The sequence below is a fragment of the Melozone crissalis genome, unplaced genomic scaffold, assembly GCF_028551555.1.
Source record: "Melozone crissalis strain CALT ecotype California unplaced genomic scaffold, PUWL_Pcris_2 ptg000004l_1, whole genome shotgun sequence".
Taxonomy (NCBI): domain Eukaryota; kingdom Metazoa; phylum Chordata; class Aves; order Passeriformes; family Passerellidae; genus Melozone; species Melozone crissalis.
Genome location: NW_026535782.1, coordinates 31,922,512 through 31,938,540, shown reverse-complemented (window position 1 = coordinate 31,938,540; position 16,029 = coordinate 31,922,512). Strand labels below are relative to the sequence as shown.

Below are 16,029 nucleotides of genomic sequence, written 5' to 3'. Positions count from 1 at the left end.
CATTTAACTTCTTGACAGAAATAAAAGTTGTTTTTTCTCCAAAGCAGCACCGTCACTTTGGACAATGACCACATACTGCACCTTTACTCTTTTCTCTATTATGAACTCAAAAGACTCAATGAGGTAATGCTAGCTGAAGTACTATGTCAGAGAGTACTTAATACAAATTAAGCATTTCAAACATGGTAGAAATCCAGAACAATTACCTAACTTACAAAAGCTGAGGTTCCAGATAGAAAAGGCATAATTTGTTTATATCTACATATATAGTTTATTTATCACCCTAGCTACAAAAGCTTCTTAAGCACTTTTTGACTTCTTTCCCTACTTCCTGCAGGATAACACACTGTTTATATTTCAGCTCAGGGAAAACTCTATCTTTTGGAGAAAATTATGGTTTTTAAAATAAATTTTTCCCTGCTTTTTATGCAAAATTCTGATAGGTTTTTACATTATTCTGAAAAACAAGCACATATTCCAAACTAATGCAAACAAATGTATCTAGGGACTGTTCTATATTGCCTAGACAACTGAAAATCTGAATTAAAAAAAATATTAGTTTGACTCAAACTGTGTAAATTCTTTCTGCTATCACAAAATTACACATGTACATTATACATGCACATTTCCTTATTATGAATAAAACTGATCCAGGCAGAATACTAATTTCAAAAAACATCAGAAATTTAGAGAACCATCTCCCTTTGTGATGAAAAAAATATAGTGTGGTTTCAAATGCTTTACAGAAGTAGCTTGGATATGATAGAGTAACAGAAAGCTTCATGCTACCAGTTTTGGTTGGTAATGAAATTCTGCTCATTTCCACTGGGAATCCCTAGCATGAGTACCTGTATTCCATTTGAAGAACTGCTTTAACTCTGTAGTGCTGTTTACAGCTGCACCTTGAGTTGTGAAGCTGAGCAAATTGAGGAGAGACTGTTTTTATATACAGCTAACACAGATGTTTTTAAGATCTCCTATGGCAGGGTACAGGGGTTTTACACCCCAGAGATGTGTGGAAATTCAGATACACCAGATACAGAAGTATAAATCCATAGTCCACACCACAAAACACCTTCTATACAGAAGTTTACTATGATGATCTAACTCCATGATCCAGAGTGAGGAACCGGACTAACCATATACCCAAAAAAACCTATTCTGAGGAGAGTGATATTCCAGTACATGGAATTTGAAGATGGATTCATTAGTATTCACTGCATGGCATGATTATTACCTTGGCCCTGAACACACTGCAAAGGTGGAGTACTCTCAATCCAGCCCTCTTTTGTGGGTGGTTATGAAGCAAAGGGAACACCCTTCAGACTCAGAACTCCATTCTGAGCAGCTGTGTCTACAACATGCTTAAAATGTTTGTGCTTCCCAGTCATTCCCAGGAAGGACAGGAATATATCTACATTAAGATTGCAAAGGAGCTAGAGAACTATGTAAGCATGCAAACTGTGGGAATAGGCTCAAAAGTCTGTTTGTCTTGGAGGAAGAAAACAAACTAAAAACATCTGAAACATAAACAGAATTATCCTGATGTATATTTTTCAGAATATAAACAACACCATCATAAAGTTGCCGGTTTTCTCAGATTTACATTTCTTTCAACTTGCAAACTTTAGCATGTCAGGGAACAAACATATCTTCTGAAATACAGAAATTAGTTCAAAATATCTAAAGTACCTCAATGATCTCAACCTTCATTTGGCAACTTCCACACAATGAATCCCTTAGTTGGTATTTTGCCTCTGCCAAATGATTACCAGGAACTTCAATTAAGTTAATTTAACTGATATTTACTGCCAATTCAGCACAAAGGTTCTGAATTATAATTCTATTGTACACATTTGGAACACATTTTATTTTTCCCAAGAAGTACAACTCAGAAGTACTGCAAAAATACAATCCCAGGCTCCAGTAACCCAACCAAGCCTCATTCCTGCAACACAGAAATCAAGATATTCAGCAACTCCTTTATTCCTGATGCTCCATTCTGCATGGCAAGAAAATGAAAGAATCCTCAAAGTTTTGGCTAAAAAAGGTAATCCAGGTATGAAATCAAGTACAAGAATGTAGAGATAGAGAATTACAGAAAATTAAGAGGAACATGGAGAATGAAATATAGTAAAAATGAAAATAATGAAAAAGCTAGTGGGAAAGAAAAGAAGCATACAGTTGTCAAGAAAGAAAAAATGGTTTCCAATGAACTAAGGGCATAAGGAAAGAAGCCAGAAAGGAAGAGGAGTGCACTACAAATCATTTGGAGTAGCTCAGCAATGGCATTCTAGTACTTCTAAAACAACCTTAGGAGCCAGCCATGAAAAATGGCAAAATTGGAAAGAGATCACTGTGGAAAATGGGAGAGATGCACAACATTTGTATAATGGTGCTATCACTTAGGATAAGAAATGTCAGGAGTTTTAATGCATCCCAGAGATAAAAGGCACTAGAAGGCAAAGGCAGAGAGCTGCTCAGTCTGTCTCTTGACAACTAATAAGAAATTTCAAAATATAGCAAGGCTGAGGATTCCATGAATAGCACATTTGCAGCAAAATGACAGCAGTCCAAGAAAGGATAAATGTTAGTTTATCATCTGATTCAAAAATTATAATCAGGTAAGATTCCCAGTGTCCAACTTGATGCTAATTTAAGAGTGTTTTAATTCAATTTCTTTAACTACAGAAAATGAAATTACTCTTCTTTTATCACATATAATTGGTGTTAGTCCCAAAATACAGAATTAGTAAAATCTCTTTTTTCCCTAAGATATCATATATTTGTCATATTTTAGGGTGATACTTCCAAGAAAGCCATGAGCAGCAACTATGATTCTTGCCACTTGGGGACAAGACAAAAAAAGAGAATAACAAGGTATCTCATATAGTGATATGCCCTCTTCTCTGTCCCATCCCCTTTAAAACTGAATCCCATGCTGGGTCTACAGACACCAAATGCTCAAATTTTAGAAAGAGAATGCATTTCGTAAACAAAGGCAATAAAGAAACTATCCAAGAACAAATTAAAATGAAGGTGAGGATCATGTAGGAAAAAATCCTCAAACAACAAACTACCCTCTGTCGCAGACATTTTTTCATAGAAATCCTTTCCTTCAGATTCGTGCATCTTCTGGGAAGCAAGGGCCCCAGAAGAGAATGTAAACAATTGTTATCAGCCGCTGTGAAATGCAATAGGATGCACCTGTGATTGGTTCTTGTTCCATGTGTACTGTTAAGGGCCAATCACAGGAGCAAGCTCAGGAAAGATTCCCGGGACACAGAACTTTGTTAGAGATTCTTTCTATTCTATTCTTAGCTTAGCAGCCTCTGCAACTTCTCTCTCTATTCTATTTAGTATAGTTATAATGTATAATATATCATATATCAATAAATCCAGCCTTCTGATCAAGAAACAAGATTCTCGTCCTTCTCTCACCACCCCAGCGACCCACTCAGGTCGCTGTAATAACTCTCCAAAAGCAAAACTCTTGTCTAGTCCTAGAGCGAATAAGTAAACTTTAAAATACAAATGTAAATATACCTGTTGCTCCTTCACTGTCTCCTTTCAGTGCTTCAAGCACATCTTCTAATGGGGTGCACACTCCAAGGTTGGACAAAGAATAATATTTAGCAGCCAGGGCAAACAAATGTACATTGATAAGCTTCTCAGAGTTCTCAGAAAATACACTGGAAAAGATGTCATCATCTGCACATAAAAGAAAAGGAAAAGATTTTTGTGAGCAGTGCTTAACAGCTCTCTGATACTGCTGACAGAGAACTACAGGTAATAAATACTTAGTATCACACACAACTGGCCATTTATCTTGCTTCCCCAAGTGGGGAAACTCATAATTTTTCATCAGCTGCATTCTCCCTCCAGAACCGAGGTCAAATTTTGCTCTTAGTTGAACCAGTGTAAATGTGACAAAATCTGTTGTTTCAGCAGCCCTATTTCAATATAACTGACAAGCTAATTCAGTCAACATTATCACTTCTCTTCTGTTTACAGACTTGCTCATTATACATGTCCTAGTCAGCCCAACGCGCCAATACATGCTGCTAGATTTTTTAAAGAAATGCAGCTGCTTAGTACATGAAATGTTTGGATTTACAATCACTCAATTTGCGTACTTTCCAAGCTGCTTTGTAACTGATGAATACTGGGAGAATTAAATTAATTTTTTATTTCCAACCAGATGTGGGCCAAAGTTAGATTCCAATGTGTATTTTGTCAGAGTCATGATGAAATACCTAATTTTGGAATTGCTTACTACTGAGTTTCAAAAATGTACATCTATTTTTAAGTGAAACATATTAGTATGAATAATTTATTAATTCTGAGATTGTTTTGAATTGTCTAATTCCTCTCTATTTTGCATGAAACTATTGTGAATTCTACATAGTTTTGCTAATAATTTTTACATACTTGAAATTCTTTTCAACATATAAAAGGCACCCAGTCCAGCAGTCAAACAATTACAAAAATTTGGAAAAAGTCTCCTGGTTTGTCTTGTGTGTCATAGGTAGATTATGAGGAAGTACATACCTAGCACAGTGGCTTCCCTGAATCTGGCATGACAATGGATACAGCTGTTTGGATTGACCTCAACTTGAATGTTCTTAATTTCCTTGCATGACTACAATGAAAGGCCATGCATATATTGCAGTCCACTGAAAACAGTCCCAAACCATGTTAATTTTCATTATGTGACACTACAAAGGCACAAGCACAGCAAACAAATTTTGTATCTAAGAAAGCATAAATATTAACATGGTTTCATTGTCTACACAGCACTTCTCACTCCTCTCTACTACAAAACCTAAAAAGAAAGCCACATTTCTCCATAAACAGCTTCCTTGTTTGAACAAATTTCAGTTAGTGTAGTCTTCATGAAGGGTAAGATTGTAACAGGTATTAGAGATGAGAAATAAAGACTGCAGCTTTCAGGAATAAGGGGCAACTTTGCTTTATAATGTGTCCTCTGTAAGATTTATTACAGAAAGATAAGAAAATAGATGTGATTTCACTTTTTGAGCAGCTGACATAAAATATAATTACTGTTCTTACAAATCTCACTTAACTGAAATCCAATGCAGCAATGTCCATGTTCTACAACACTCTTTAACTTGGTTAAGAACATGACAGAACTAGCAGACTCTCATATAAGATCACCCATAATAACACTCACCTAACTTAAATTGTTGTCCCGGCTTGATAACTAAAAAACAGGAACCAACTGCATTAAGGCATCTGAAGCCTAACTTCAAGCTGCAGAATGGCAGTTGCTGAACTTTGCATTATTTATGAATATTAAAAATGTTAGGTTTTTGGACACGTTTCTGCTCTGGATGCTCACAAGAGGAAATGCAGCTTGTCTTTTAACCAGTCAGTCTATACATTTGCAAACAAATCTTGAGAGGAAAGAAATACATGCCCCAAAGTTGGAATCACAGAACAAACAGTAATTTACAGTAAAATTTGAAAATACATAAACACAGATTTGTCTGTGCTTGTGTCCAATTTCCAGCAATGACGTGATAAACAAAATGCAATATGGCAAGTGTCAGCTTCTTGATGTATTCAAACCAGTTTCTGAACCTAAAAAGGGATCTTACATTTTTCTGCAGAGTGCAAGTGAAAACAAGGGTTCCATCCTTCACATGGTCATTAAAAGGAAATTACTTTGAACAAGGAAGAGTAATTTCTGTTTACATTGGTTTCTCTAATGGTCATTTTCTGACCCCTAATGTTATTGAGTTGCATTTATGCACTCAAGTGAGCTATGATGCTACATTTCTGTCTCTTCCTCCTAATTTTAATACAGGCTAGCAGTGCATTGATTTGAAAATGTAAGTAGACACTTGCAGGTATCTTCACTGAAAAACTCATATTCTACTACAAAGTATTTTCACCATATGACAGGATGGACAGATACCATGCAGTCAAATGAGTAAGGCATGAACCAACAAATCAGCAAGCATATCAGCCCACTCTGCTACAGTGCATTCTGTTAATTAGCATACTAGAATGTTAAAGTCAGAAAAAAGGGGCAATTCTTCCTTTTTTATTTTAATTAGAAGAAACAATTCCTGCAGAAACCAATGAAAAAAATTCATATTTTAGTCACAGCATGAAAGCTTCATACTCTTCAAAAGACGTCCTTGTCTTTTTGTTACAGTAATCTCTGCAGCAGATTCTGTAACATGCATTTTTGAATGCAGATTATTAAATTATTATCCAGTTTTGAATTCTACAAAACAATACTCTGCCCTCCTGACTCTCATGCTACTCTACAGGCCACCACTTCGGTGTTTGAATCGTTCCATGGACTTTTCCATAGAAACAAGTTTCTTTACTGTTTTCTTTATGATGACCACATCTGATAATTAGCTTTGTTCCAGCCTCTATTTACATTCAATTTTATGTCCTATTGCTCTGAATCAGTTCTGACTCTGACATTACCTGTCAAGAACATTAAGCCTGCTTCCCAACACTTTTGCTGGCTGACCAGACCACTGTCTTGTTTCCATCTGGCTCTTCAAGGTCATTCATAACCCAGTGTCTTTCCCATACACAAATAAACTCTGTGGGATTTTTCCCAAATAACTCAACCCTTTAAAAATTAGTCTTACAGTTAATATTTTGAGAGGTCTTCAGATCCAACCGAGAAATGTTGCTAGTGATGTAGCAATTCACAGCTCTTCAATCTCTTTCTGAGTCCAAATCATTATCTTAGCTGGTGTGCTATGCCAAGAAGCACATGCTACTTTCTGTGGAGCCTCCTCTCACACTGCACACACTTTCCTGCCTCGAGTGCCATTTACCGCAGCATTTCAGAGCTAACGCAATGTGACAGCTATCTACACTCCATATGCTTTGGCACGACACTGGCTTTTCTCAGCTAAGTGCTTTGTCAGAGATTTCACCTTGGATTTGAAAGTGATCTCCCTGCTTGGGCTCAGTCCCCCCAAACACCACTGCTTTCAGATGCTTTATCTTCATTTTGTGCCCTGCCTGAAGCAGTATTACTGCCACGTTCCCCTCCTCCTTGCACTGCAGCACATCCAGCAACACAGCAGCCAAGCTGGCTTCCTCTTCAGTTTCGTGAAAATCACTAAAAATATGGAGTGCTTCTTAAACAGATCCCGTCAGAAATAAAGCAGCTGCCTTCCCGTGCCAGACACGACTATTACAGACACACAGGAAAGCGGCGTTCGAGCCTTTTCCAGCTGTCCTCCGCATCTCCAGTCCCAACACTCTCTTCACTTTTAATGTTACATCTTTGCACTCGTGGAGGTTTCTTGGATGTTTTGTTTGATTTGTTTTTTTTTTTTTTCATTTTAATTGAGTTCCTCAGGGCTCAGTCAGAGTGCAGGAATCTGACAGTTTGGAGTTTCGTTTCCAAACGAACAGGATGAAATTGACGGCACCGTCACGGGCGGCACTACCGCGAGCCCCGGCAGTGCAATTCCCGGGCCGGCTCCGACCGCGTCCCGTTCCCCGGCACGGCCGCGCCCCCCTCTCCCCCGGGCCCGGTCCCGGTCCCACTCACCGCACGGAGCCGCCGCGGTGCCCGAGCCCGCCGCCAGGGGGCGCGCCAGCGGCCCGGCCGCGCGCAGCGCCTCAAGCACGGCGTCGGGGGGCGGCGCCACGAAGCGCTGCCAGAGCCCGCGCGTGAAGAACTCCACGGTGTGCGCGCGGCACAGCGGCAGCGCGCGCCCCACGAACCGCGCCACGCGCCGCAGCGCCCGCGCCGCCGCCGCCGGGGGCAGCTGCGCCGGGAGCGCGCGCGACGGCCGCGACATGGCCCCGCGCGCGGCCCGTCCGCGCCACGACTGGGTGACGTCATCTCGTTGCGCGGCGCCGGAAGCGCGATGGCGGCGGCGAGGCGCGATGGGCCCGGGCCGGCGGCGGCGGCCAAAGCGGGCGCGGCGCCCCGCGGGCCCGGCCGAAAGCGGCGGTGGAGGCCTGTCCTGCTGAGCAGCGTTGTCGGCAGCGTACAGGAGGGTGAGTCGGGGCCGCCGGTGGGTATGAGGGGGCGCCGAAGGAGGCCCGAGTCCCTGGCCCAGCTGCGAGCTGGCTCGACCCGAGCCTCCCGGCTGGGGCCAGGCCTGGCGAGGGATTTGGGCTAGCGGAGCCCGCAGCTCCGCCTCGCCCCCGGTGCTCGTGGCCGTGGGCTCGGGGCTGAGAGCTGTAGGGCTCGCTGGGGCGGCCTGTGGCGGCCGGTGTGAGCTGGAGCTCCCAGGGCTCGGACTGCAGCCCCTGGGACGCTTGGCGAGTTTAGGGCTCGCTTTGAGTTTTTGCCATAGACAAGCGTACATTTAAAAAGAAGCATGTTTGAGAAGAGGTTCAGATTATTGGTAGGTAGTTATGCAGATGTAAAAATGAATAAGAAAGAGAGCATGGCCTTCAGCAGCACTTTGCTGAAGTGGCAGCTTTGGAGAAAGAATAAAAGGAGAAGTTGGGACTAATTTGACTTCCATTCCGAAACTGTTTTGTTGGTGAATATTACGAAAGTCAGTAGATCTTAAGACTAATACAATAAAAAATAAGGCATTAGGTATTTTCGTGTTGCTTTAGAAGCTGTCAGAAGCAGGAGTGAAGTGAAATCCACCTTTTCACTGGATCCAGAAGCATGGGCAGAGGTGCAGTGGTGGGTGGGCATTAACCCGCAGTGTTTGCAGGGCTCTCCCAGGGCTTTGGGCAGGCATTTTCAGTGAATCTGTGCAAGCTGCAATGCTGCAGTAGGGAACAACCTTATCATAGTGGTTTGTTCCTTGAGCTTATGACTGATCCTTATTGAAATTGTGGCTTTTTTCAGTGTGGGAAGAAGACAGATGGCAAGGGTCCTGAAACTGAAAGCTTTGGTGCTGTGTTAGTGCAGGAGTGTGTAACTGCCTTCTCCTTGTGCTTTCAGGACGAGGATTTGCATTTCGGAGGAAGCAAAAGATTGAACGGCAGTACAGGAAATTGCTGAAAAAGAGAAGGCAGGTGCATTCCCAGCAGGATGATCAGTTTGCAGATACCTACCCAGAGCACTTGAAGCATCTTTACCTTGCAGAGGAAGAAAGGCTTAAGAGGCGGCGCAGGACTCCAGAGGATTCGGTGTCATCAGAAGAAAAGCTTAATAAAGCAGCAGAGTAAGTTTTCAAAGCATGTCTCTAAACAAAGTAGTTTTTTCCATCGCTAAAGAAATATTTTAGATTTTAAAAGTTTGCATGGAACTTTTTGCATGGAATCACCCCTTTAGTGGGGTGATTTACTTTACTTAAAATGCTGTTGTGCCTTAAATATCTTTTCCTGCTTGTTAGAAAAATAAATGGACGGTTTTGTACTTGAGACAGTGAGGTGTCATGGCACAGTATTGCCAGCAGATGGAGGTGAGAATAAAGAAAAAAATTTTCATTGTTTTTCCATAAGAGAATGATATTTCTAAATGAATGTTCTCATGTCTCTACACTTGCTTCCATGTGTTGGAACTAGAAAGAGAGAATGCAGCTCTAAGCTAGTATGTTCAGGTTTCCTAGCTCTGAGGAGCTTGAATGATGGGGAAAACTGTTTTAGGCAGTCTTTGAGCTTAAGGAAACATCATCCATGTGAAGATACAGCAGATAAGGTGTCTGTATTACTAACAGTTGTGTGCACTCTGGTCTTTGGTACATTTGGCATTGAAGAAGTTCAGTTTGTTATGTTTTCTTGCTGACTACTCATGTATGGCCTGGCATGGTGTTGGTGTAATGTAAGAGTAGTGCAAAGAATCCATTCAGTGTAGAAAGATGAGTGTTCTGAAACCTGTATTTGTAGTTATCTTCCCTGAATATGCAAAAAGCAGTGGAAGACTGTGCTGTGATTCTGCTGTGGCTATGTCTGCTTGATGGTACTCAGTGTCTCAAGAATGTGTACTTTTTCCCCCAGGTCAGTTGGGACTCAAGAGAAGTTTAAAAATAAAACATCGAATCAGAAGGCAAAAGAAGAATACAAGAAGATAAAGGCTGAGCATGCTAGAAAGAAAGAGGTAAATCTTAAACAGAGTTCTTACTTGATGTTAAACAAAATCCAGATTAATACCATTCCCACCTCCCTGTCTTCCATTTGAACCCAGGGAAGACCACAGGAGGTATTGGAGCTCTTTCAGTCTTTTTCATCTTGACAGTGGTATTCAGGCACATGGGTGTTCAAAGGATCATTCTCTTTGTTCTTACTATTTTAACCTTACAGTTGCCTGTAGCAGGATTTTATTATGTCAGTTGGTACATGAAAAAAAGCTTAGAACTTGATCTGCATACCCCAGTGGATTATATTAGACCTCTTAAATTTTGTAGAAGGGGAAGTAATAGCAATACCATCATCTTATGATGAAAAATGAAATACCCATCCTGTTTCTTATGGCATTATCATAATGCAGTCTTCATTTTACTTTTTTATGAACTTTGACCAACAGTGAAAAAATTAAATTTAATAGTATTCACAGTTAAAATTTTTAGTCATTCCCTTCATTTGATTTTAATTGGAATTATTTAATTGGAATTATTACAGGACATATTGTAATATCATCATTGTCGATCAGCTCACTTGAATTATTTATTTGAGTGGTCCTTATTTAGTTTTTTTCTCTCCCAGGACACTGTTGGTTGTACTGTAAAATGGCACACCGTGTAACATTGTAGAAGTTGTGTAACTTCCTGATGACATACTAAATTTCAGTAGCTACTGTATAAATATTGAATATATCGCTGTATAAAAGATACTGCTTTTTCAGCTATATTTAGTGTTATGCAAGCTGATCTGTGATTCTGGGTGAGTTACATGATTATTCAGCTGATGGCCGCTTTTTTGTGTATTAGCTACAGATTGTGTCAAAAGAAATTAATTTTATGACTAACTTATTTAGAGAAGATGGGAACAAACATAACCCCAGCACATAGTAGTTGCCTGAGTGCAGATGTTGGCTTTTTTTTTTTTGTCAAAGATAGTTAGGCAAAACAAGAGCTAAGTGCCCGATAACAGTAATCATTTAGGGGGAGTACTTAGGTGGAACATGATGAAAAAAAAAAGCTAGTATTTAGTAAAGATCAGAAAAATTATGAATGTAAATACAACTGTCTAAGTATGATGAATATTCTTGCTTTGAAGTAAGCATTTGGTTGGTAGCTTGACTTGGGTGTTGTTTACAAGAATATGATTCTGAAGAGGTTATCTGTGAGAGAGGTTATCTATGCATATTTTTGCATGTGCATATTTATTTGAATGTTTGGAGGTTTTTTTTCTGAGGCTTCTTAGATTTCTGTTTAGAAATCTTTCCTTGAATTATATCCTGTAAATTTCATGTCAGAGAGCAATTCTTATTAGTTTTTGTACATCACTGAAGCCATCTATGCTGTGGAAAACAAAAATATGATCCATATATTATCATCTGTTCAGGCATTCTGCAGAAATGCTTTTCTATGTGATCAGCATGGCATTGCATTTCAAAGAATAAACTGTATGAGAAGAAATTATCCAAATGAACTGCAGCAGTCTTTCAGTCTGGTTTGTGATGTCTTGCATATTTTGGTAGTACATGAGATGAGTGAAGTAAGCTGTTTATCTGGCTTGTGGATGTTTGCCCAAATTACTGAGTAAAATTACAACTCTGGAAAAAGGGGTGTGAGATGTTGGTTAAAATCTGAATGTAACATTGTGGTGATTATCCATATGGTGTTAATAGTCCATCCATATATAATTAATGCTCCATTAGTAGTTTGGTTGCATGTGGGCTTTGTGAAAGGTTTTACAGGTAAAAATTTGATTAAGGTTTGTGTTTTCATTCCTTCTCTTTGAAAAGTAAAGACAGAGTCTGTGTTGCTTTAAAGAGAGCAGGTTACTAGTAGTTTGGTCTGGGTTAATTTCCCCTAGATAAAGCTGCCCTAGTATCACAAACCTGCCCAACACATGGTCCAGATAGGTCCCATATCCTATCAGCCTGTCCCATGCAGAGGTGTCCTGTATCCTAGCACATCTGGTTTGGCAGGATATTCACGAGGGAGCTGTTGCATCACTTTTTTCTTTCTTGCGCTGAAGAGGGGAAAGTGGGCAATTTTTTGCCAGTTTGTCATTTAAAGAGAGTAGTCAAGGAGCACATTTCACAGAAAGGAAGCAGTATACATTGCAGCAGCAAGCCTTATTGTAGGATGTTCTGCTAAAGAAAGCTTGGTTTTTCTCTTGAAGCTTGAAACTGTATAATTTGTTCTGATTGCAGTATGTGCTGCAAGAACATCCTGATTCAGCTTTAAAGAAATGGTGTTTCTATTGGCAGTACAATACCTAATTGCCAGTACCCATACAAAAATGAACTTTATTGCTTATAAATAGCTTCACAGTCACAGAGGGTTTGTAATTGTTTCATAATATTACATATTTTTTTAATTTCAGGAAGCAGAAAAAAGAAAACAACAAAGAGAAGAAGCTCAACGGTTGTACAAGAAAAAGAAAATGGAAGCTTTTAAAATACTGAGTAAGAAGACAAAAAAAGGACAGCCAAATCTAAATTTACAAGTAGAATTTCTTCTTCAGAAAATACAGCAAAATACATAACCCCTCATATATTTAAGTTAGCTGTGGACATTTTATTATTATTATATTTAATAAATAATGTCTTTTTGCTTCCATATTACTTTCGTTATTGCCTTTATTTATCTCATCAGTCCAGTAATGACATATTCATCCTGAAAATATGTATTCTATGCTGAGAGTGAAAGGGATTTGGTACCTTGAAAATAAATGGTCTGTATTTCTAAACTTAAATTTTATTAGCTGTGTGACATCTTGAATTCAAAATAATAGGCTGTAGTACCATCTGACCATGAATCAAATACTTCCTGCAATTGTGACTACTAAAATTGCACTCACTTGGGAGGATTAAAATGATGTATGTGACATGTTTGATATCTCAAGAACAGCCAGTTTTAGGAGCATGTTTTGTGTGCTCCTGGATAGGTTGGGCATATGAAAACAAAGTACATCTACTATACTTGGATGGCTAGTTTTATTTCTCTCTCTCCACAAAGAATAAAACTTGCTGAAGGTTAAGAAGTGGTTTAGATATAAAAATCTTGGTAAAATAATTGTTTTCCCATTCGTAAAGCTGCTTTGTAACTTGTAACATGTGAATTGCTCTACCTTTTGTGTACAGCTTTGTCATGAAATTTGTTTTCTTCTATGTAGCTTTTAATTAATAGCAATTTGGATTAATATTATCAAGACTGGATTTATGTATTTTCCTGAAAAGAGAGGTTTTCTCTACATTTGTGTCTTTTTTAATATCTTGCCATAAACCCAGTTGGGAAAACACAACATTTGTCAGTTGAGAAAGTGTAGTTGAGGATCCCACTTTGTGGATATAATTCACACACCCATATCTTCACGTACGTACCTGTAAACACTGGTCTGATTTTCAGGCAGTATGTTATGATCACTTCATATTTTAAAACGGTGTCTTGTAGTCCAGGTGGCAGTGATTACTGTTGTCAATGTTATTTTAAAACCAGTCTTTGCTATATAGATATCATTTTGTGGTAATTTCAGTTGCTGAATGTTGAAGTGTTTGAGCTGCTGCTCCTTGATCCATACAGTGATCTGCTCCGAAGGCATTGGAGGTACGCTGATAAATTGCCTTTGTACCAGGAGCAATAAATCATGCCAAAACTTACAAATGTTTTGTGTCTAACAAATATTTTCTTTGGGAATGCAGACAGAGTACTAAACACAGTTAACAACATACACAGGAACACCTTCCACTTCTGCATCATACTTTGGATTAGAGGAAGTTGTCCAATCTTCACTGCGTGAGTGGGGGCAGGGCAGCTCTTCCAGCCTACACCCTTACTGGCTGTATGTGTTCAGAAGAAGCACTCCTAGGAATGGGCTGCACTGTCAGTCAGTGGGGCGGGCTTAAGCACTTACTTTATGTGATTAACATCAAGAAAGAGAAACAAAAATGAAAAATAAAAAGCTACCTTATTGTTTCTCTGACGGCTTGTTAGTTTAGTTTTTTCCCTGAAGTTGCAGCCTAAGCCTTATTAATTTCTGGCAGAGTAGTTTTCTTTTTTCCTTTTTTTTTTTTTTTTTTTACAAGAAGAACCAGAAGAGGATCTGAGGAACTACAGGTCTCAGAGTTTGACCTCAGTGTCAGGGAAGGTCATGGAGCAGATCGCCCTGACTGCCATCACGCATCAGGTGCAGGACAAGCAGGAGATAAGGCCCAGCCAGCATGGGAGTATGAGAAGCAGGTGCTGCTTGACCAGCCTCATCTCACTCTGTGTTAAGGTGATGTGCTTAGTGGATAAGGGAAAGTGTGGATGTTAACTACCTCAACTTTAGCAAGACCTTGGACACTCTTTCAGGAGAGACCATATCCCTCTCCAAGACTGCCTGAGAGGAGGCTGGACCAGAGGGAGGTCAGCCTCTTCTCCCAGTGACAGGTACCAAGTGACAGGACAAGAGGAAATCATGCCTCAAGTTGCACCAGGCAGGTTTAGACTGGATATTAGGAAATAATTCTACACTGAAAGCAATTTTTCACACAAGTTTTAAATTCCAAGTAAATTCTGAATATTGTTCATACCTTCAGCCCTCACAACTGAAGAAAGCCTAAGGATTTTGATTCGAAGATGGACCTACATTTCATTCTCTGTATAAAATCCAAATGAATAGTGTTTTCCAAATTCCTTGATTCTGAAAGGCACAGGTATTCTACAAAAGTAAAATATAGTAATAATTTTGGCACTAAGACAATTTTAAAATATTTTTAACTTTCTGAAGATTCTTGGGTTGTATTGTAAACACTTTTAAAAAAGATAGTTACCTTCCTTGGATTTGGGTTCACAAACCAAAAACATGGGTATGGTGAAGTTTGGATATTTACTATTGAAGGAAAAGCTTGTAACTGAAAACCAAGGAAAGGGGAAAAAACAGATCAGAAGTGAACTTAACTTGAAACTGTAATGTGTAGATAGGACTCTTTCCATTTCCCTAGAATGTCATCTGGCAAATGTGAAATTAAGCTCTCTCAGACCTTTAGCAGCTGTAAAAAATCCACAACATTATGAAACAAAAAAAACAATACACTCCCCCCCCCCACCCCCCAAAAGCAGGAATAGCTCAAAGCATCTTTGTCTGTCAGTTTGTATTAGGTATCTCTCAAAACAGTGCAGTCTCCTAGAAAATGATGCACTTGATAGAGAAATGATTCTTTGACCTATGGTATGAGCAATGTAAGAGCAGAAGATTAGTGTATGACTTCTTTGCAGTTTGAATCATTATCTAATATGTTTGGGCTATTATGCCTACTCCACCAAAATCTAATTTGTACTGAAGATTGGAGATTTTCTTATCTGTTAACAGCTGCAGATTAATTACAGGCTGAAAAGCTTTTCATTATCTTTTAGTTTCATTGTCTTTTAGTTTCAGTTCTATGGTAGTGTTAGTAAATTGTAAACAGATCTTTGCAGAGAGTAGTAGAGCTATTGCATGGGAAAGAGGTTTATTCTGGAATGGATTTGGAATTAGAAGTAAGGAAGATGTCATTAAAGTGGTGGGGGATCATAAAAGTGTATTTTTTATTTCTCAGTCTGGAATGAAGGAAGGGATCTTGTTTTTCTTCATGGCTTGGCATAAAGGCGTTTCCCTAAACTGTGTTTTCTTCTTTGATATATTAAATGTGCACTTCCTCTTAAGTTTATATTTTTTAATGTATAGTAACACACCATAGTTTAGTAGGAGGCCTGACAGAAAAGAAAGGAATGGAAAGAAAAGACAATTGGAGTACTGGTAACGACCATGTGTTTCTTAGTGTAAACAATATTCAGTTTATATGAACCACAGTTTTACAAAACCAGTGCATATATCTGAAATACCATACGTAATTTAACCAAGAAGTTGACATACAGAACTAATTTTGTTATAAGCTCTTTAGGTTATTTATCCAGGATAGTTCTTCCAGTTTAAGGCAGAGGTTCCATTGCAAGTCAATAAATAATCTCATTT

General features: G+C 39.2%; 2 protein-coding genes across 3 annotated transcripts in view; one reads left to right on the top strand and one right to left on the bottom strand.

Annotated features, from left to right (window-relative positions):
* Window positions 1-7,811, bottom strand: part of METTL25 (methyltransferase like 25) — a 46,501-nt gene extending 38,690 nt beyond the window's left edge. Inside the window, exons 1-2 of one of the 2 annotated variants that reach the window (XM_054277185.1) lie at window positions 7,559-7,811; window positions 3,547-3,711 (exon numbers count right to left, since the gene is read on the bottom strand). In XM_054277185.1, the coding sequence (XP_054133160.1) occupies window positions 3,547-3,711; window positions 7,559-7,811 (418 nt within the window). Of the gene's footprint in view, window positions 1-3,546; window positions 3,712-6,932; window positions 7,482-7,558 lie in introns of those variants that run through there. The other variant, XM_054277194.1, reaches the window with a different exon arrangement.
* Window positions 7,812-7,880: 69 nt separating this feature from the next.
* CCDC59 (coiled-coil domain containing 59) lies at window positions 7,881-13,276 on the top strand. Its single transcript, XM_054275526.1, has 4 exons — window positions 7,881-8,013; window positions 8,924-9,146; window positions 9,922-10,021; window positions 12,418-13,276. Exons 1-4 carry the CDS (start codon window positions 7,881-7,883, stop codon window positions 12,577-12,579), a joined length of 618 nt encoding a protein of 205 aa, XP_054131501.1. The 3' UTR covers window positions 12,580-13,276.
* Window positions 13,277-16,029: the final 2,753 nt, after the last annotated feature.

Bases quoted from the DNA above. Each gene is read 5' to 3' on its own strand.
- CCDC59 (XM_054275526.1), top strand. From the start codon at position 7,881: ATGGCGGCGGCGAGGCGCGATGGGCCCGGGCCGGCGGCGGCGGCCAAA. The intron at 8,014-8,923 runs GTGAGTCGGGGC...TTGTGCTTTCAG, and splicing joins TGTCGGCAGCGTACAGGAGG to GACGAGGATTTGCATTTCGG. The intron at 10,022-12,417 runs GTAAATCTTAAA...TTTTAATTTCAG, and splicing joins AGCATGCTAGAAAGAAAGAG to GAAGCAGAAAAAAGAAAACA.